The sequence below is a fragment of the Salvelinus alpinus genome, chromosome 31, assembly GCF_045679555.1.
Source record: "Salvelinus alpinus chromosome 31, SLU_Salpinus.1, whole genome shotgun sequence".
Taxonomy (NCBI): Eukaryota; Metazoa; Chordata; class Actinopteri; order Salmoniformes; family Salmonidae; genus Salvelinus; species Salvelinus alpinus.
The window spans coordinates 8,157,383-8,179,541 of NC_092116.1; the positions used below are offsets into that span (position 1 = coordinate 8,157,383).

The 22,159-nt window shown below is 42.1% G+C and overlaps 1 protein-coding gene across 4 annotated transcripts; it reads right to left on the reverse strand.

The window, feature by feature from the left end:
- Positions 1-50: 50 nt before the first annotated feature.
- Positions 51-18,351, reverse strand: LOC139561838 (uncharacterized). 4 transcript variants are annotated; one of them, XM_071379143.1, is made up of 6 exons: positions 16,979-18,351; positions 16,769-16,860; positions 12,807-12,933; positions 12,446-12,588; positions 1,679-1,765; positions 51-1,478 (listed from the first exon to the last, which is right to left on the reverse strand). In XM_071379143.1, the coding sequence occupies exons 1-6, from the start codon at positions 17,238-17,240 to the stop codon at positions 900-902; spliced, it is 1,290 nt and encodes a 429-aa protein (XP_071235244.1). In that variant the 5' UTR covers positions 17,241-18,351; the 3' UTR covers positions 51-899. The 4 variants fall into 4 exon arrangements, 3 of the variants coding, with proteins under 3 accessions (XP_071235244.1, XP_071235245.1, XP_071235246.1); XR_011672227.1 differs by lacking the exons at positions 51-1,478; positions 1,679-1,765 and adding exons at positions 6,670-6,930; positions 7,049-7,611 and having other exon boundaries at positions 16,979-18,335; XM_071379144.1 differs by lacking the exons at positions 51-1,478; positions 1,679-1,765 and adding an exon at positions 6,670-6,930 and having other exon boundaries at positions 16,979-18,325.
- Between the last annotated feature and the right edge of the window lie 3,808 nt (positions 18,352-22,159).

Below are 22,159 nucleotides of genomic sequence, written 5' to 3' on the forward strand. Positions count from 1 at the left end.
ATCATTAAAAAAATCCACATCAGAAAAAAAATTACATTTGAGATCATTGGTACAAACAAAACAAGTCACAGTTTTAATACATTGAGTAAACATTTCCAGCTAAATTATTGTATATACATTATAATCTAATGAATCAAAAATATATGGTAATTGTGTCCTACAGAATTAGGCAGTTGAGTCTATTTGATGCAATCTAACTAACGTGATAAAGATACCCCCATCAAAATCTGTCAGTTTAAACTATAGATATCTGCGGTGGAATGTGGCAGAGCTCCAGCCCTGATTGTCAGACCAATCGATGGTGTTCTCCATTTTCCTCTATGACCAACACAAGTGTCTCGGGACTCGTCTGAAGGTAAACCATACAAATGAATGGAGGTAGTTGTGGCAACAAAAATAAGCGGTTAAAATGTGTCCAAAAAACTTAAATATTTCCTGAGCTTTCTTACATCTCCTAGACATAGGACAGACACTTCAAAATATTATGATTTATTTTTGACTGTATTTTTGGCCATTTATGAATATGCTATTCAATGTGTTTCTATGGGCTATAGTAGTAAAGACCAAATTCAATATTTTATCAAATCATTTGGTTGGAGGGCCCCCGCTCCATGTAATTCAGCCATGATTACTACAAGGTTTTAGCTGGCCAGACTAAGTTACCTAGCAATCTATAAAATGTTAGTTGACATGGGCTAATTGAGTGACTGTCAGTGACGGACACAAAAAGAAAACTGCTGTTGCACAACCAAATTTTGAATTGCAACCATATGTATTCTGCTGTTTTAACTCCCAACAGTAGGTTGAGACCCCGACTGAGTTCCTAAAGTCCCTAGGTGGGGAGCCCTCTAGGGGCCGCGGGGCCCTAAGCACAACGTGTACTGTGTATAGGCGGGGCCCTACGCGCAGCGCGTACTCTGTGAATAGCCAGAGGCGGCACTGACTACAACCCCAAAATCTCGGACATTGTGTGCCTTTGTGCAAAGATAGAGCCGTAGACATCCCACTTTGGTTTCCTCATAAAGTTCTTCCACAGTGCTTGAATTGTTTACTTGAGAGTACCTCCATCTGATTTCTCTGTGATAGTCCCCCAGTTGTGTGTTTTTCTTTGAAAGTCCATTTGGGAAAAACATTTCCTCTGCCATTACTTTGATTTCCTCCACAGATTTCTTTTTGTCAACATAAAGGTGTCTTGTACCGCCACCGTTTACTGTCCTGACCTGCTTGAACTCTTGCCCCTTTTCATTGAAGTCCATCCAGCCTAGTTCAATTATTCTCTGTTTCTTCTTGGCATTGGTATTCCCCAACAATCCAGTTTTTAATCGTGTGGTTTGTTTATCCCTAACAGACCCTAATCTGCCTTTCAAGCTCTCTGTCATGGCATCCATGTAATTCGCTTGGCTGCAAAGTGTGGATAGTCCGTCTCCATACTCTGACAAATCACTGTCCGCCATGAATGGGATGACTGAAGTATTAATCTGCAAAAACATGGAAAACAATGATTTGTTTATTATAAACAATGATTTGTTTATTATAAACACTGATTTGTTTATTACAAACAAGGTTTCAAATTGTAAAATAACTTTATTTTGGTTTTGACTGTAAATGTTGTGCTACTAAGTGAAAACTTAACATCTATTTCACCATCACTAAATATGGTTACTCGCCAAACACTTACACTTTCATTGGTTTCCACTGGTACGCCCTCCTCTTTAATCCAGTCCTCTTCAATCCAATCATCCGCATAATGTACAATTCTCCTTTTCTGTGAAAAGTCCAAATAATGATAATTAACTAAATAATCAAAATGATCAGTTGTCAAAATAATATACAGTGCCTTCGGAACGTATTCAAACCCATAGACTTATTCCACATTTTTGTTGTGTTACAGCCTTAATTCAAAATGGATTCAATAATTTTTTCCCCACCCCTCTACACACAATATCCCAAAACGCAGTGAAAACATGTTTTTAGAAATTGTCACAAATTTATTGAAAATTAAATACAGAAATGTCAAATTTACATAAGTATTCACACCCCTGAGTCAATACTTTGTAGAAGCACCTTTGGCACCATTTACAGCTGTGAGTCTTTCTGGGTAAGTCTCTAAGAGCTTTCCACACCTGGATTGTGCAAATTCTTCAAGCTTTCCAAGTCGCGCAGCAGTCTAAGGCACTGCATCGCAGTGCTAGAGGCGTCACTACAGATCCGGGTTCGATCACGGGCTGTGTCACAGCCGGCCTCGAGCGGGAGACCCATGAGGCGGCGCACAATTGGCCCAGCGTTGTCCGGGTTAGGGGAGGGTTTGGCCGGCTGGGATGTCCTTGTCCCATCGCGCTCTAGTGACTCCTTGTGGTGGGCTGGGGGCATGCACACAGACTTCGGTTGCCAGCTGTACAGTGTTTCCTCCGACACATTGGCGTTGCTGGCTTCCCGGTTAAGCAAGCAGTGTGTCAAGAAGCAATGCGGCTTGGCAGGCTCGTGTTTCAGAGGGCTCATGGCTCTCGACCTTCGCCTCTCCCGAATCCGTACAGGAGTTGCAGCAATGGGACAAGACTTTAACTATTAATTGGACATCATGGAATTGGGGAGAAAAATGTGTAAAATGTACACAAAAAAATACAAATTCTTCAAGTCAATTTGGTTGTTGATCATTGCTAGACAACCATTTCCAGGTCATGCCATACATTCTCAAGTAGATTTCAGGCAAAACTGTAACTCAGCCACTCAGGAATATTCACTGTCTTCTTAGTAAGCAACTCCAGTGTAGAGATTTGGCCATTTGTTTTAGGTTATTGTCCTGCTGAAAGGTGAATTAATCTCCTAATGATGGTAGAAAGCAGAAAACAAGGTTTTCCTCTAAGATTTTTTGCTCCATTTTGATTATTTTTTATCCTGAAAAACTCCCCAGTCCTTAACGGATTATAAGCATACCTATAACATGATGCAGCCACTATGCTTGAAAATATGGAGAGTGGTACTCAGTAATGTGTTGTATTGGATTTGCCCCCAACATAACACTTTGTACTCGGGACAAAAAGTTAATTGCTTTGCCACCTTTTTTGCAGTATTACTTTAGTGCCTTGTTGCAAACAGGATGCATGTTTTGGAATATTTTTTATTCTGTATAAGCTTCCCTTTCACTGTCAATTAGGTTAGTATTGTGGAGTAACTACAATGTTGTTGATCCATCCTCAGTTTTCTCCTATTACAGCCATTAAAACAGTTTTCAAGTCACCATTGGCCTCATGGTGAAATTCCTGAGTGGTTTCCTTCCTGTTCAGCAACTGAGTTAGGAAGGATGCCTGTATCTTTGTAGTGACTGGGTGTATTGATACACCATCCAAAGTGTAATTAATAACTTCACCATGCTCAAAGGGATATTCAATGTCTGCGTTATTATTTTATCCCATCTACCAATAGGTGCCCGTCTTTCGAGGCATTGGAAAACCTACCTTGTCTTTGTGCTTGAATCAGTGTCTGAAATTCATTGCTCGACTGAGGGACCTTACAGATAATTGTGTGTGGGGTACAGAGGCTGGTAATTCAAAAATCAGGTTAAACACTATTATTGCACAGAGTCCATGCAACTTATGTGACTTAATTAAGGTCCTAATCCAGGCACTTGTCATCTCCCGTCTGGATTACTGCAACTCGCTGTTGGCTGGGCTCCCTGCCTGTGCCATTAAACCCCTACAACTCATCCAGAACGCCGCAGCCCGTCTGGTGTTCAACTTTCCCAAGTTCTCTCACGTCACCCCGCTCCTCCGCTCTCTCCACTGGCTTCCAGTTGAAGCTCGCATCCGCTACAAGACCATGGTGCTTGCCTACGGAGCTGTGAGGGGAACGGCACCTCCGTACCTTCAGGCTCTGATCAGGCCCTACACCCAAACAAGGGCACTGCGTTCATCCACCTCTGGCCTGCTCGCCTCCCTACCTCTGAGGAAGTACAGTTCCCGCTCAGCCCAGTCAAAACTGTTCGCTGCTCTGGCACCCCAATGGTGGAACAAACTCCCTCACGACGCCAGGTCAGCGGAGTCAATCACCACCTTCCGGAGACACCTGAAACCCCACCTCTTTAAGGAATACCTAGGATAGGATAAAGTAATCCTTCTAACCCCCCCCCCCCCCCCCCCTTAAAAGAGTTAGATGCACTATTGTAAAGTGGTTGTTCCACTGGATATCATAAGGTGAATGCACCAATTTGTAAGTCGCTCTGGATAAGAGCGTCTGCTAAATGACTTAAATGTAAATGTACTTAAGCAAACATTAACTACTGATCTTATTTAGGCTTGCCATAACAAATGGGTTGAATGACAAGGCTTTTTTTTTTTTTTTTTGCAAAAATGTTCTAAAAACACAATTCCACTTTGACATTATGGGGTATTGTGTTGGCCAGTGACCAACAAGCTCTATTTAAAGATGCAATATATAACTTTTTAGGCGACTTGATCAAATTGAAATAGAAATGTGAGTTAAAGATCTGTCACTCATTGAAAGCAAGTCTAAGAAGCTGTAGATGTGTTATGTGTTCTATTTCTATGCTTCCCATCTCCTTTTTGAGTCTTTTACTTTTCGGTTTTGTACACCAGCTTCAAACAGCTGAAAATATAATATTTTTGGTTATTGAAAATATCACAGCGGTTTAGATGGTACAATGATTCTGTACACTACATACAGTGCATTTGGAAAGTATTCAGAACCCTTGACTTTTCCCCACATTTGGTTACCTGACAACCTTATTCTAAAATTGAACAAATTACATGTTTTCCTCATCCATCTACACACAATACACCATAATGACAAAGCAAAAACAGGTTTAGATATTTTTGCACATTTATTACAAATAAAAAACAGATACCTTATTTACTTAAGTATTCAGACCCTTTGCTATGAGACTCGAAATTGAGCTCCAGTGCATCCGGTTTCTATTGATCATCCTTGAGATGTTTCTACAACTTGATTGGAGTCCCCCTTTGGTAAATTCAATTGATTGGACACGATTCGGAAAGGCACACCCCTGTCTACATAAAGTCCCACAGTTGACAGTGCATGTCAGAGCAAAAACCAAGCCCTTAGGTCGAAGAAATTGTCCGTAGAGGTCCGAGACAGGATTGTGTCGAGGCACAGATCTGGGGAAGGGTACCAAAAACGTTCTGCAGCATTGAAGGTCCCCAAGAACACAGTGTCCTCCATCATTCTTAAATGGAAGAAGTTTGGAACCACCAAGACACTTCCTAGAGCTGGCTGCCTAGCCAAACTGAGCAATCGGGGGAGAAGGGAGGTGACCAAGAACCCGATGGTCACTCTGACAGAGCTCCAGAGTTCCTCTGCAGAAATGGAAAAACCTTCCAGAAGGACAACCATCTCTGCAGAACTCCACCAATCTGGCCTTTATGGTAGAGGGGGCAGACGGCAACCACTCAGTAAAAAGGCACGACAGCCCGCTTGGAGTTTGCCAAAAGGCACCTATAGGACTCTCAGACCATAAGAAACAAGATTCTCTGGTCTGATGAAATGAAGATTGAACTCTTTGGCCTGAATGCCAAGCATCACGTCTGGAGGAAGCCTGGCACCATCCCTACGACGAAGGATGTTGGTGGCAGCATCATGCTGTGGGGATGTTTTTCAGCGGCAGGGACTGGAAGACTAGTCAGGATCGAGGGAAAGGTGAAAGGAGCAGAGTACTGAGAGATTCTTGATGAAAACCTGCTCTATAGCGCTCAGGACCTTAGACTGGGGCGAAAGTTCACCTTCCAACAGGACAACGACCCTAAGCACACAGCCAAGACAATGCAGGAGTGACTTGGGGACAAGTCTCTGAATGTCCTTGAGTGGCCCAGCCAGAGCCCGGACTTGAATCCGATCGAACATCTCTGGAGAGACTTGAAAATAGCGGCGCAGTAACGCTCCCCATCCAACCTGACAGATCTTGAGAGGACCTGCAGAGAAGAATGAGAGAAACTCCCCAAATACAGGTGTGCCAAGCTTGTAGTGTCATACCCAAGAAGACTTGAGGCTGTAATCGCTGCCAAAGGTGCTTCAACAAAGTACTGAGTAATGGGTCTGAATACTTATGTAAAAACCTTTTTTTTTTGTCATTATGGGGTATTGCTTGATGAGGAAAAAACTATTTAATACATTTTAGAATAAAGCTGTAACGTAACAAAAATGTGGAAAAAGTCAAGAGGTCTGAATACACTGTATTGCTTGTTTTGTCACAAACTGAAATAAGGCAAACTATTAGAATTTTAGCAACCAGGAAATGGTGTAGCGATTTCTGCATATTGCATCTTTAATCCAGTTTAAATTCAGGCTGTAACATCAAAATGTGGAAAAAGTCAAGTAGCATATTAACCGTTGTGTGGTGGTTCATGTTTTTTTGTTATTCACCCAATGTTCTTGGGTCTGATGGACCCACAACATTATTGGGTTAAAACAATACAGCCTTAATTTATATAAAAATACTTAAATGTTGACTTAAATTAATTACAAGCAATATATACAGCATACATGGTTAATATTTGTCATTTACCTCTGCTAGATCACATTTATCAATAAAAGCGCTATTCGTAAAAAAATACATTAAAAAAATGCTTTTTAATCTATTAACATCAAGACATGGGTGGAATAAATCAAGGTTATATTAAACAAATAAATGAAACAAGGTTTTCATCACTATCGATGTTTAATACTTTGAACTGAACAAATTGGAAGGACAAATTTTACATACAGTATTTTATGGAAAAGATAAATGCGCCGCATTGTACACAAATTAAGGCTGGTCTACACACCACACGAGGGACAGAGTTTTACTGTGTGTGTGCTGCAAATGTATTTCTTGCACTTGACGCATGTGTACTGTGTCTTCCTGTCCTTCTTGGGTCCACACACATCGCAGCGCTTCTTCTTGTTGCTACCAGTTGCAATCTAGAATGATGAAAACACTTAGTTCAGGAATGTTACTAACATCTCACTCACTCACATATATAGCTACAGCAGGCCAAGGTAGGAGAGTCACACACACACCAAGATCACTCAAACTTACTTCCGGTATTGGAGTAGTTGATTCCGTGGGTCAGGCGGACGCGGCACCAGCATCCTCCTCACGATGGCTGCAGAAGCTGGGGTCCTTGGGATATGTTGTCTCCTCTGGATTTGTGGTCTTACCACTGCCTTGCCCAGCTCCTGGAGAAAGAGCAGTCTCCTCTGGAGCTTCCCTCTGTTCCAATCTGGGGTCAACGCCATCCACATGACATAAGTGTTGTATGCTGAGATGTCCAAGAATATCACAAGTAGCCAGCATAGGGTTCTTCTTTTTGCAGCTGTAGCCAGTCTAAATTGTCCACCCCTCCTTTTGTGGCATTGTAATCCATTATGATTTCCGTTTGATGTTCCTGGGCACAAAGTCTCCCATCCCTATGCAGCATACTCAAGAGCACCACATTTTTGCCTTTCTTTGACAGGTAGGACAGTAGGGACGTGTCGGCCGTGAAGACAGAGGAATTGATAGGCCTGTTCTGTGTATTCAACAGCTGAGGTGGGAGCTCTGGCTTGTTTTTTCGTATCCCTCCTACCATTGTCAGCTTCCTCGAGGAGCTCCTGTCCCAGCTTGCGAAGTAAAAAAAAAAAAAAAAGTTATTGCAGATGATGTTGTGGCCACGGAGTCCCTGTGTCACGTCCAGGACAACCTGCATCCCTTGGTCCCTCTCAGAGGCTCCATCTGGCTTCCACGTATACACTTAGAAGTTCCATGCATATGATGAAGCAGCATCACAGGCAGCCCAGATCTTGATTACATATTTTGTGAGTTTAGACGGTATGTACTGCCTGAAGGGGCAGCTAAATGGCGTAACCTGCTCATCAACAGTAATGTTGAGCCCAGGGTTGTAAAACAGTGGAAGACTGTCCACCCACTTGTCCCACACTGACCTGATTGCAACTAGCTTGTCTCTCTGCCGCCGAGCTGGTTTGGTGTCTCGGTTATAGAAGCGGATAATCCTGGAAATAATGTGGAAGTTTTCCAGAGACATTGTTGCACAGAAAAGTTGTGCGCCAGTTTCTGCATCCCACAGGGATTCTGTGGACTCACCATTCGATCTGAAAACACCAGCAAGGATGAGAACCCCAAAGTATGCATGTAAATGAGTTTGGTCCATCTCCTTCCATCCCTCTCCAAAACCACACCTTCCCTCCAAATTAGTGCAGTCCAGAATGATTTTCTGGATGGTGTCTGGGATGAACAGTTCATTAGAAGACTTTATGTCCTGCACATGAGTATCCGCCATCCGCGTCGGCCCTGGTTGCATCCTTATCACATTGGCATGTGGGGTGGCTCATTCCTTGGTCAAGAAGACCATTCAATTTCAAACAATTTTGACATCTATATTTCTTCTCCTGCAGACCACTGATGAGCTGGTTGTTGACAGGCTGGTCCTAGGGCTGGCTGCGGGTCAATCTCATCCTCCTCTTCCAACTCACTGTCAGACTCCGAATTGACAGAGACATGATCCTCATATTTGGAAAATTCTTAATTTATTATTTAAATTATTTTTTTGCCCTACTGAACGATTGTGGTAAGGAGCCACACACGCAAAGCTATTTATTTGTTGTGTCCCTCCCCCAATTTGCACCTGGCTGGGGGAAGAGTGTGGGAAAATACTGAATTTCTTACAACGTATCGAAATAATGAATTGTAACAACATTGTGCAGGTTCCAGGCAAGACATTGTGTACTTTCACACACCACAAAGGGTAAAGAGTGCGAGAAAAGCGGGAGACAGGCAGGGAGACATTACAGGTTCTTGGTGCTGTTGAAACAGCACGCGCAAGGAGGAGGAAGACGGAGTGAAGGCACATCGCAAACCTTTTTTTCCCTCCACCTACAAACACACTTTTATTACCCTCTGGTCCAGTGAACTCAAACACCACATACGTAATATAGATGTGTAGGGGCGTGCACGGTGTGCACTCAATGAAAATGTGTTATTTTACATGTTGTTCACAGAAAACGAGCCAAGGCCAATGAGTCTCAGGTTTTTCATTTTAGTAAACATTGAAAATGGGTCCCACAGACCCGAACACCACACAAGGTTCAAGCATTCAGTAACGACATAAGAATACAAGGATGGTTTGGTCTGTTTCATCACTGGTATACAATGCATTAGTGGTTGAAATACGCCTGGCATAATGAACTTTTCATGTATTTTCCGCTAAGATAAAACGTCCCTTTAGGTGACACAATGAAGAAGGCTTCATCAAAGACTTGAATGCATACCACATCCAGGGCTGCACTGCAGACCACAGGGGATACTTTTATTATCCATACAGTAATATAAAAAAAATCTTTTTTTTAAAACAAGTTAATAGTTAGAATACCAGTCCCACATTCACACCATACCAAAAAAACGAACAATCGTGTTTCACTTCACCATGTACAGTATAAAAAATATATATAATTTGAAATAAAGTGGATGTTCTACATGGTACTGTATACAAGCATTAGAATAGGAGAGGTGACTTTGCTAAATTGTTTCAGGAAAAACGTAAAAGGTCGGCAGTGACAGTTCCACCACCGCTTATTGGCTCCTGAAGTAATCAATTTCCATCACCACTATGTCGTAAGCCTATTCTTGTTGCACTGCCGCCATGTTTGCCGGTGCAGATTTCCCTTGCACATCATTCACTGAGGCCATTCATTTCATTGTAGAGATCTGTTAACTTCTTTGGTATAGGGGGCAGCATTTTCACTTTTGGATGAATTTCGTGCCCATAGTGAACTGCCTCCCACTCTGTCCCACAAGCTAATATATGCATACTATTGGATAGAAAACACTCTGAAGTTTCTAAAACTGTTTGAATGATGTCTGTGAGTATAACAGAACTCATATGGCAGGCAAAAACCGGAGAAAAAATCCAAACAGGAAGTGAAAATTCTGAGAGTGGTCGTTGTTAAAGTCATCGCCTATTCAATTCCCTGTAATATATGGATCTGTTTGCACTTCATACGCCTTCCACTAGATGTCAACAGTCAGTAGAACGTGGAATGAAGCTTATGCTGTGTTGTGGGACCGGATGGGAGGGGACAGAGTCAGTGGTCTGGCAGATTGCCAGTTCTTGGTCACGCGCTTTCCTCATTATATCGTCTTGCGTTCCATTACTTATAGAGACTGAAAAGAATTATCCGGTTGGAACCTTATTGGATATAAATGATAACAACATCCTAAAGATTGATTCTCTACTAAGTTTGACCAGTTTATTCGACCTGGAATATAACTTTTTGAAGTTTTCGTCCGACGTTTGCCTGCATCTGCGCGAGCGTTTGGACACGTGTACTACACATGCTAGCAAAATTAGCTAATTGGACATAAGTAATGGACATTATCGAACAAAACAACGATTTATTGTGGAACTAGGATTCCTGGCAATGCATTCTGATGAAGATAATCAAAGGGAATATTTATGATGTAATTTCGTATTTCTGTTGACTCCAACATGGTGGAGAAATGTTGTTACATCTGAGCGCCGTCTCAGATTATTGCATGGTGTGCTTTTTACGTAAAGTTTTTTTTTAAATCTGACACAGCGCTTGCATTAGGAACAAGTGTATCTTTAATTATATGTAAAACATGTATCTTTCATCAAAGTTTATGATGAGTATTTCTGTTATTTGGCTCTCTGTAATTACTCCGGATATTTTGGAGGCATTCCTGAACATGGCGCCAATGTAAACCGAGATTTGTGGATATAAATATGCACATTATCGAACAAAACATAAATGTATTGTGTAACATGATGTCATATGAGTGTCATCTGATGAAGATGTTCAAAGGTTAGTGATTCATTTTATCTCTATTTCTGGTTTTTGTTACTACTATCTTTTGCTGGGAAAATGGCTGTTTTTCTGTGGCTATGTTCTGAGCTAACATAATTGTTTGGTGTGCCTTCCCCATAAATCCTTTTTGAAATCAGACATGTTGGCTGGATTCACAACATGTGTAGCTTTAATTTGGTGTCTTTCATGTGTGGTTTCATGATAGATAGATTTTTATAGTAATATATTTGAATTTGCCGCGCTACATTTTTTGCTGGATTTGGCCAAGTGGGACGCTACCGTCCCACCTATCCTAGAGAAGTTAAGCCAAACTGTCCCTCAACGCCTCTCTACTGGTCTCATTCGACACTAGCCACTCCTTCAGAGCCTCAGTAACATTGTTTCTGTCCTCAATCTTTACTGGCTCCAGCACGTCCCCGGACCGGAGGCAGATGTTATGCAGCACGGTGCACATTGCAAGCACTTTCAGGATGAAGAATGGGTGGAGCTTGAGGAAGATGTGCCAGCGCTTTCTCATGATGTCAAAGGTCCTCTCAATGGGGGAAGAAAACCCTGGCGTGGTGCTGGTTAAACTGGTCGTGCTCCGGGTTCTGATCAGACTTTGGATATGGTGTGAGGCACACAGGCGTCAGTTGATGGTAGGGAGGGGCTGTTCACCTGGACATTGTTGGGGGTGCGGTGCACTGGGGATCTTGACCCTGACGTGGCACACGACTATGGCCCCCCACAGCCTTCTCAAACCTCCGGTGAAGGGCCAGTTTCCCAAAACCCTTCCACCATGAGAGCCAGCTCATCTGAAGAGGGGACAGCTTGACCAGTTTGTCCACAACGTCACAGACGATTCGGGTAGCATTGGACAGAGGGATTCCGAAAGTCTCTGAGACAGTGTTATAGGAGGTCCCGTGGGCCAAACAGTAAATAAAGACAAGGATTTTTAACGTTGCCGTCTATCTGTCATGACCAGTCAGTGACAAGGAGAACAGAATTCAGAAATTCCCACTTAAGTCATTAGTGTCTCGTTTAGGATCACAGAAGATAGGAGTGGATGGATTCAGCTTACTGCACTGAAGTGGACCTCCGTTCTGTAAGAAGACGACGAATTGTATGTAAATAAACACGTAATGGGACTTGGTAGCCTGCCTGGTAGTCTGAGGCCCATGTTGATACAAAGGGCTATTTCTGTACATTCAATAAGCTTCAAGAGTTTTTTTTTTTTTTTTATTGTTCTCAATTGTCTTTTGAGGGGATTTGAGTTTGTTGTTCATTTCCTATTGCAGCAGGACCTTGGGAGACGCAAAGCACTTGAAGAGCTGGTACAAGTTTCCTTCTTGAAGAACGTTTGCAATGTTTGGTTTGACTGTTGGACTGCGGTGTTTCACTTCCCATTCCCATCCTTCGTAATGTCTGATTCGTTTTTTTATTTTATGACCACAACATGGCTCAAGAGAATCAAATCATGGAATGAAGCACTGTGTGAGTTCCGTCTTGGTGTGTTGTGTGCGCGTATAGGTCACAATCAACCTGATAATCGCAACCATGTCAACATCACGTGTGTTTGTATTAAATAGGCCTTCATTCAAAAAAAAAAACTCTGAGGGGAAAGGGGACTGACCTGATGCTTGGTCATTGATGGTCCTGGAGTTTCTTTCTCCCCTGTTCTGTCGCTATGGTCTCCTATTTCTTTTCCGTCTCGCCACAGGCTTTGGCTCCACTCCTTGCCATACACCATGTCCACTTTGGGACACGGCTGCTCACCTGCAAACAGAGACCGGTGCCATTACAGTAAAAACGACTTTCTCTTCAACTTAACTTATTGTGTGTCTAGGGGAGGAAAATAACGATCCACTATTCTCAAACAGAGTCATTTACATTTACATTTAAGTCATTTAGCAGACGCTCTTATCCAGAGCGACTTACAATGTATCCATATTTCCAATACCTATGGGGCAATGATGATTTACTGTCGCACTCACCTGTCATTGGACATGGTGTGTCATGTTCTGTGCCTTCATTTATTTCCTTCTTGATGCGAAGTACTTTTATTCCATCCTTCTCCATGGCAACAACTTTTAGGCCTTCCCCTTTATTGAAAGCTGTAGCCTGCATCAAACACAATGACGTCCCACATGATTTCCACTAGGAAACAACTGGACATAACACATAGTACATGCATTGAACACATCTGAATATACAGGTTAGTATATAATTATAGGCAATTCCACAATAATAGACTCAGATATTTCACTTTAAAATGTGTCAAACTAAATACAAATGATTGCAGAGTTAAATAAAGCATACAACTCTATGCACAAGAATAACAGTGCAGATGCTAAATTTGGCAAAAGAATGATGACAAATAGCACAAACATTATTATGGTACCAAACTGTGCATCTGCACTGTTCAAGTAAATGTGTTTTTGTATAATCTTCAGTACATTTTAAAAGTGGTACTTTAAAAAGTTGACACCTACTCATTCCAGGGTTCTTCTTTATCTTTACTATTTTCTACATTGTAGAATAATAGTGAAGACATCAAAACTATGAAATAACATATATGGTATCATGTAGTAACCTAAAAAAGTGTTAATCAAAATACATATTTGTGTAGTGACATGGTAGGAATGGTAACAGAAGATGGTCTTTAACCAAATAAGGCTAAGTCTATATTATGGAAAGAACAGCTCAAATAAACAAAGAGAAACGACAGTCTATCATTACTTTAAAAGACATGAAGGTCAGTTAATACGGAAAGTTAAGAACTTTGAAAGTTTCTTCAAGTGTAGTCGCAAAAACCTTCAAGCGCTATGATGAAACTGGCTCACATGACGACCCCACAGAAAAGGAAGACCCAGAGTTACTTCTGCTGCAGAGGATAAGTTCATTAGAGTTACAAGAATTTGCAGCCCAAATAAATGCTTCAGAGTTCAAGTAACAGACATCTCAGAGTAGACTCTGAATCTGGCCTTCATGGTCAAATTCCTGCAAAGAAACCACTACTAAAGGACACTAATAAGAAGAGAATTGATTGGACCAAGAAACACGAGCAATGGACATTAGACCGGTGGGAATATGTCCTTTGGTTTGGTGAGTCCAAATTTGAAACGTTTGGTTCCAACCGCTGTTTCTTTGTAAAAAGCAGAGTCGGGGAACGATGATCTCCGCATGCGTGGTCCCAACCGTGAAGCATAGAGGAGGTGGTGTGATGGGGTGATTTGCTGGTGACAGTCAGTAATTAATTTAGAATTCAAGGCACACTTAACCAGCATGGCTACCACAGCATTCTGCAGCGATACGCCATCCCATCTGGTTTGCGCTTAGTGGGACAGTCATTTGTTTTTCAACAGGTCAATGACCCAACACACCTCCGGGCTGTGTAGAGCTATTTGACCAAGAAGGAGAGTGATTGAGTTCTGCATCAGATGACCTGGCATCCACAATCACCCGACCTCAACCCAATTGAGATGGTTTGGACCGCAGAGTGAAGGAAAAGCAGCCAACAAGTGCTCAGCATATGTGGCATTCCAGGTGAAGCTGGTTGTGAGAATGCCAAGCGTGTGAAAAGCTGTCATCAAGGCAAAGGGTGGCTACTTTGAAGAATCTAAAATATAATTTTGATTTGTTTAACACTTTCTTGGTTACCTCATGATTCCATGTGTTATTTCATTGTTTTTGATAATGTTGATAATGTTTTCAACAATGTTGAAAATAGTAAAAATAAAAACCCTTGAATGAGTACAAACTTGTTTTGTTTTTTTTTCCCCCCAATTTCATGGTATCCAATTGGTAGTAGTTACAGTCTTGTCTCATCGCTGCAACTCCCGTACGGACTCGGGAGAGGCGAGGTCGAGAGCCATGCGTCCTCCGAAACACAACCCAACCAAGCCGCACTGCTTCTTGACACAATGCACATCCAACCCGGAAGCCAGCCGCACCAATGTGTCGGAGGAAACACTGTACGCCTGGCAACCTGGTCAGCGTGCACTGCGCTCAGTCCGCCACAGGAGTCGCTAGTGCACGATGAGACAAGGATATCCCTGCCGGCCAAACCCTCCCTAACCTGGACGACACTGTGCCAATTGTGCGCCGCCCCATGGGCCTCCCGATCACAGCCGGCTGTGACAGAGCCTGGGCTCGAACCCAGAATCTCTGGTGGCACAGCTAGCACTGCCTTAGACCACTGCGCCACCCGGGATGCTGTAGTGTCAAACTTTTGACTGGTACATGTTCATTTTAAAGTGAAAAATCTGAGTCTCAGTAACCAGGTTTCCATCCAACCTTTTTATGTTTGTAAAGCACATGGCGGATACAAAAATGTCACGACAGGCCTGATGGAAACAGCTAATTTGTCAGTTAGCTTTCTAAAAGGTGGGATCTTTATATTTCTGTAAAATTAATTACATGAGAAATGGTGGTTGAAATGCCTTTATGCGCAAATATTGATATAACAACCATATCGAAGTAAACACTATGATATGTTGTGTGGTGCTCACACTACGACTCGGGAAAGCATGTAGTTTATTAGGCTACAGATGACATAAGTTATGATGAACTTCACAGGGTGGTGAAAGTGCACAGTGATCTCGATGCTCATTTCCAATAAATAGTGGGTCTTATTCTGGTGACATGACGATCAATGATTGGCTGCCGTTTGACAAAATAATTCTCACTTTTGTCCATAACAATCTCACCATGTAGTAGGCTATAAATCACATATAATTTGCCACATGCGCTGAAAACAGGTTTAGTAGACCTTACAGTGAAATGCTTACTTACAAGCCCTTAAGCAACAATGCAGTTAAGAAAAATAAGTTAAGTAAAAGATAGATACGTAAAAAAAATAATAATGATAATTAAAGAGCAGCCAGAAAATAACAGTAGCGAGGCTTTATACAGGGAGTACCGGTAGAGTCAATGTGCGGGAGCACAGGTTAGTCGAGTTAATATGTACATGTAGGTAGAGTTAAAGTGACTATACATAGATAATAAACAGAGTAGCAGCAGCGTAAAAGCGGAGGGACAATGCAAATAGTCTGGGTGGCCATTTGATTAGCTATTCAAGAGCCTTATGGCTTGGGGGTAGAAGCTGTTAAGAAGCCTTTTGGACCTAGACTTGGCGCTCCGGTACCGCTTGCTGTGTGGTAGCAGAGAGAACAGTCTATGACTAGGGTGGCTGGAATCTTTTGACATTTTTTAGGGCCTTCCTCTGACACCGCCTTGTATTGAGGTCCTGGGTGGCAGGAAGCTTGGCCCCAATGATATACTGGGCCGTACGCACTACCCTCTGTAGTGCCTTACAGTCGGAGGCTGAGCAGTTGCCATACCAGACAGTGATGCAACCAGTCAGGATGCTCTCGATGGTGCAGCTGTATAACTTTTTGATGATCTGAGGACCCATGCCAAATCTTTTCAGTTTCCAGAGGGGGAAAAGGCTTTGTAGTGCCCTCTTCACAACTGTCTTGGTGTGTTTGGACCATGATAGTTTGTTGGTGATGTGGACACCAAGGAACTTCAAGCTCTCAACCTGCAGTGTATCTGCAAGCTGTTGGCTAGAGCACACATACTAAGACCCTAAGCTTACCATTTAAAAATGTGAACTTTGATGGTATAGGGCCTTCCTAAGGATCAGTCCGTTACCATGGAACTGCCCTTATACCAAAGATGTTTTATAACTAACAAGACTGACCACAGCCTGTCATTTCCAATGGGAACAAATTATTCATAGTTGGCAGAGCAAACAAGGAGGGTGGGGCAGAGCCAAGTACGATCTAGCCAGATCCTATTGGCGCGTTCTAGCTTATATTTGCATATTTCCGTTTGTGAACGCCTATTCTGAAGCGCGTGTGCAATAACTCCTCTTTACTAGATTTGGTATTGAATATACATCCGGTGAAATATCTGGCACATTGTTCCATCTGTGCTTATACAATATACTAACCTCGGATTGGCCTGCTGGCTCCAAAGATTGCAGCCTTGCACGGGTCTTCTCTGCACAAGCCTTAACATCTTCCTTTGTTTGGAAAAATTGATCTATGTAATTACCATAAACAGAAACCATTACATTTTTATTTGCCCAGAAAGAAATCGTGTAACGTTAACAAAATCAATACAATAGAAAGCTTTCAACTATCCACACACACTACCTTACCGCCACCAGCTTCGGCTACATGACAACCGACAGAACGCTGCTCCGCAGCTAGTTTTGCTTCCAAATTTTGCATCTTATTTTTATTCGACTCGTTCTCGGCTTTCAGTGCTTCGTTCTCCCGTTTACTCTTGGACAACTCTTCGCGAAGGGCCACGGCGCTGCCATCTACAAGTCGGACTATTTCCACGACCGCTGCCCTCATTACCGCGTTCATGAGAGAGGTTAGCTGACTTTGAAGGTGGGCAGCATTCTCCATTGTCATATGCTAGTAAATATTTAGCTTTGTTTATAAAACAAGTGTTTAGACTTTATCTTCATCTACTCGTATCCTCCACGTTTACCTTTTCCCTGGTTGAACAATGGTTGTGCATGACTTCCTATTTGGGGCGGAGCTATTGACGAGATTTATCACGAGGTCATACAATAAGTATCGTGTTGTGCAAATACAAAATTCATTTTGAATTTAATTCATTTAATTTGAGATTGATTTAAAATGTAATTGCCATCAATTCAACTATACAACAAGCAACTGTCACTAGTCAAATGTCACTAGTCAAAATATTATGTTTACTTAATGTGCTACAAATGTCTCTCAAATTATGTCTTAAATTATATTTCTATCTCAATGTGCCTCTACTGTAATCTCAATATTAATCAACTATTTCTAATACCAGTAGAAATGGGGGAGCATTTAAAACAACACCACACATAAGCCTCGATATGAGTCAAACATGGATTCTAGTGTGAAAATTGACTACAAAGTGTAAATAGGATCATTTCGGTCATAAAGTCTTGTCCAAAACGGAGATTTGCGAGATTAGGAGAAAAAAACGTCACAGAATAAATAATACCATAAATTTCCATTGGCTTGGTTTTATTTCAAACCTGCCCACAGCTGGCAGCATCCAAGTAAATCATAAATTCGGAGTGCTGCTGTACGCGACCCGATACCAAATCCTAGTCTAGACGCTGAGACGCGATAGTCCGGCATCCCATTGTGACATAGATACACTGCTCTGAAACACTGAACGCCACCTCCCCACAATTCCGGTATGCGTTCTCCACTAATTTGAACGTGTTGAAAGTTAGAGATACTGTTTGAGCTGTGCCGAGAATTAAAAAATTATGAAAGTCAACGGTCCATTATTCGACAACACTGCAGTGTGTACGCATACACGTTTTGGACTATGATAGACGCTTAATGCCCATTGTCAATTTGTTGTGGCATTCAATATCCCCCATGGGGATAGTTAAGAACCATAAGCAAATTACACAATGTACATGGGACAATATTGTAAAATGTCAGTAGCTCAAAATTTCAATGACAACTTCAAACCAACTATAAATTGTAAAAATGCATATTCAAATATTGAACGCTTTTAAATTAGACAACTAAAAGGTGTTCAACATGAAAATATTGTCCCATTTACATTGTGTAATGTATTGACGGTACCTAACTCTGGTTAAAGCAACAAAAAAATATGACTGAAACTTAAAGTCGATCTTATATCGATTGTCTGGGCCATTTTTATGTAGATGAACTGGGAAGCTCAGTTCTGATTACTTGTAAAAAGGACATTCTACTCCATTGCCATTTTTTGGTACCCTTCCCCAGATCTGTGCCGACACAATCCTGTCTCGGAGGCCTATGGACAATTCCTTCAACCTCATTAATTTTTTATTTAACCATTATTTTAACTAGGCAAGTCAGTTAATAACACATTCCTATTTACAATGACAGCCTAGGAACAGCATGGCTTGGTTTTAGCTCTGACATGCACTGTCAACTGTAGAAACAGCTCAAGGATGATCAATGTAAACAGGATGCACCTGAGCTCAATTTCAAGTCTCATAGCAAAGGGTTTGAATACTGATGTAAATGTGATATTTCAGTTTGTTATACATTTGCAAAAATTTCTAAAAACCTGTTTTTGCTTTGTCATTATGGGGGTATTGTGTGTAGACGGATTAAATTGAGTTTTTTTTTAGAATAAGGCTGTAACGTAACAAAATGTGGAAAAAGTCAAGGGCCCAGATTCACAAAACCTTCATAAGACATTTCTTCTTAACTACCATTTTTTCCTTAACTATAGACTTAAGAAGAAAATTTAGCAGAGTTGGTATTCCTCAAAAAAGTTGCTGAAAAATGTATTGCACTAAGCAAAAAGTTAAGAAATTAGATTCTTGAAAATAAAGTTATTGTAAATGTTCTTAATTCCAAGATAGCAAAACCCTCGTCTTAAACTCAGGGCAGTGAGAGAATAAACTCATGAAAGCAAATTAACATGTTCTTGCGTTTAAAATAATCAATACTGAAACTTTCAGAGTAAGTTTGTGTGAATTAAACATGTTTTAGCAACAAAGGCCAAAAGTGTTTTCCTGCGATTGCATATAGAACTTTTGTGCATTGGCTTGTCAGAATACTTTCCCCTCCTATGGCTCTAGTAACTTGAATGCATCTTGAGAGCACAGGAGGCTGCTAAGGGGAGGATAGCTTATGATAATGGCGGGAACGGCATCAAACACATGGAAACCATATGTTTGATGTATTTGATACCATTCCACCTATTCCGCTCCAGCCATTACTACGAGCCCATCCTCCCCAATTAAGGTGCCACCAACCTACTGTGCTCGAGTGGAATATTTATCTTGCATACAGAACAGAACAAGCCAACTAGGTAAACTATTCTACTATTGGGCTGTCTGATTAAGTTTGAATAACATTACTTGGCAAAAATAGTAGCACTGGAAAGTTGCATAATGAGTGATAAAGTATAAGCTTTGAATTACCAGCTACGGTAGGCTACACACCGTTGTTTGAGTTAAGCGCTGCTTTGGTGCACATTATAGACTATTTAATTCCCTTCATCTGAACATCAGTGTCATCAACCACCATGCATGTCAGTTCAATGCACACAGCGTAACAGAGAAAATAAAATATTTGAGAATACATTTATTGGGGAATACATTTTGTAGAACAGACATGCTTCTGTCTGTATTAGGCTATGTCATCTCCAAACCAGCAGTGACTGAGAACTTTAACTCCTGCTAGCCTCACAGGTAGGCTAACCAAATTCAAACCAACTGCCACGGTCGAACACCTGCCGGCTGAAGCTAATTGGCGAAAGAAGTTGGAAAGCTTGCTAGTTAGTCTAAGCTACTTCAAGACAACACCTGGTTACACGGTTTCACGTTATCTAGAAAGGTGAGTGACTGTAATGTTTTGGCAGGGTGAAAGTACAAACGCTTCCCATGTTCAAAAACACACACACACCAAAGCACACCTCCGAAACCCAAATCTCGTTCTGTCGCATTTCCTAAAGAGGAGAATTTAAACCGAGGCTAAATCAGGAAATTCTTTTTTTTTTTAAACAGAACAACAACAAAAAAATCTGACAGTCCACTCTGAACACTGTTGGGATAATTTATAGAGTATTACACATTATGGTTGCAACCTGGTTTATGAGCTTAGCGATTTGAGTGCTATAACTGGGGGCGTAGCGTTGGTGTAACGAAAGCAGACCGTCATTGTAGGCATTTAGCTGCTACAGAATGTATCCTGGAGAAAGCTTGAGCCACTTTATCAAACGCTCTCACGGTACCTTTCAACTAAAGACGATGTGAACGATTAAACTACGGAAAGCCATTCATTTTCAGTGGAAGAGAAGTGAAATTGGGCAGGGAGCGTTGGGCAATGTGAGCAGAGCGGGACCTTAGTTGGGGAAAGCTGAACTTTATGCAAAAACTCTTCGAATACTCAGGCTAATGCTGATTTCAAGGTTTGGTCCTGCCGTACATACCTACACATATGCTACGGTCACATGACGCAGGCCTTCTTATTGTCCCTAGGATTTCTAAGCAAACAGCTGGAGGCAGGGCTTTCTCCTATTGAGATACATTTTTATGGAATGGTCTACCTATCCATGTGAGACGCAGACCCGGTCTCGACCTTTGTCTTTATTGAAAACTCATCTCTTCAGTAGGTCCTATGATTGAGTGTAGTCTGGCCCATTCCCCTCTCCATTGGGATTCTCTGCCTCTGACCCTATTACGGGGGCTGAGTCACTGGCTTAATAGTGCTCTTCCATGCCATCCATAGGTGGGTTGAGTCACTGACGTGATCTTCCTGTCCCGTTTGTCGTCTCCTCGGGCTCGTGCGGTGGAGATCTTTGTGGGCTATACTCTGCCTTGTCTCAGGATAGTAAGTTGGTGGTTGAAGATATCCCTCTAGTGGTGTGGGGGCTGTGCTTTGGCAAAGTGGATGGGGTTATATCCTGCCTGGTTGGCCCTGTCTGGGGGTATCGTCAGACAGGGCCACAGTGTCTCCCGACCCCGTCTCAGCCTCCAGTATCTATGCTGCAATACTCTATGTGCCGGGGGGATAGGGTCAGTCTGTTATATCTGGTGTTATTCTCTTGTCTTGTGTGAATTTAAGTATGCTCCCTCTAATTCTCCCTCTCCTTCCCCTCCCGGAGAACCTGAGCCCTAGGACCATGCCTCAGGACTACCTGGCCTGATGACTCCTTGCTGTCCCCAGTCCACCTGGACGTGCTGCTGCTCCAGTTTCAACTGTTCTGCCTGCGGCTATGGAACCCTGAGCTGTTCACCGGACGTGCTACCTTGTCCCAGACCTCCTGTTTTCAACCCTCCCTCTCTCTACCACACCTGCTATTTCAACCTCTGAATGCCCAGCTATGAAAAGTCAAGTGACATTTACTCTTAATATACTGACCTGTTGCACCCTCTACAACCACTGTGATTATTATCTGACCCTGCTGGTCATATATGAACATTTGAACACTTTGGAGAACAATCTGGCCTTAATGACTATGTACTGTTATAATTGCCACCTGGCACATACAAAAGAGGACTGGCCACCCCTCAGAGCCTGGTTCCTCTCTAGGTTTCTTCCTAGGTTCCAACCTTTCTATGGAGTTTTTCCTAGCCACCGTGCTTCTGCATTGCTTGCTATTTGGGGTTTTAGGTAGGGTTTCTGTGTTGGCACTTTGTGACATCTGCTGATGTATAAAATGGGCTTAATAAATACATTTGATTGATTGATTACGCAGCGCGATTGACCAATTGAAGCTCACTATAGCTTCTAGACCCTAATGGATTGGCTGTTGATGCCTAGCATGCTTGCTAGCACCCACTCGAGGGCGAAGCCAGCGTGGCGAGGCA

Bases quoted from the DNA above. Each gene is read 5' to 3' on its own strand.
- LOC139561838 (XM_071379143.1), bottom strand. From the start codon at position 17,240: ATGACAATGGAGAATGCTGCCCACCTTCAAAGTCAGCTAACCTCTCTC. The intron at 12,589-12,806 runs GTGAGTGCGACA...CTCTGTTTGCAG, and splicing joins CACACCATGTCCAATGACAG to GTGAGCAGCCGTGTCCCAAA. The intron at 1,766-12,445 runs GTCAGTCCCCTT...GACTTTTCACAG, and splicing joins CATCAATGACCAAGCATCAG to AAAAGGAGAATTGTACATTA.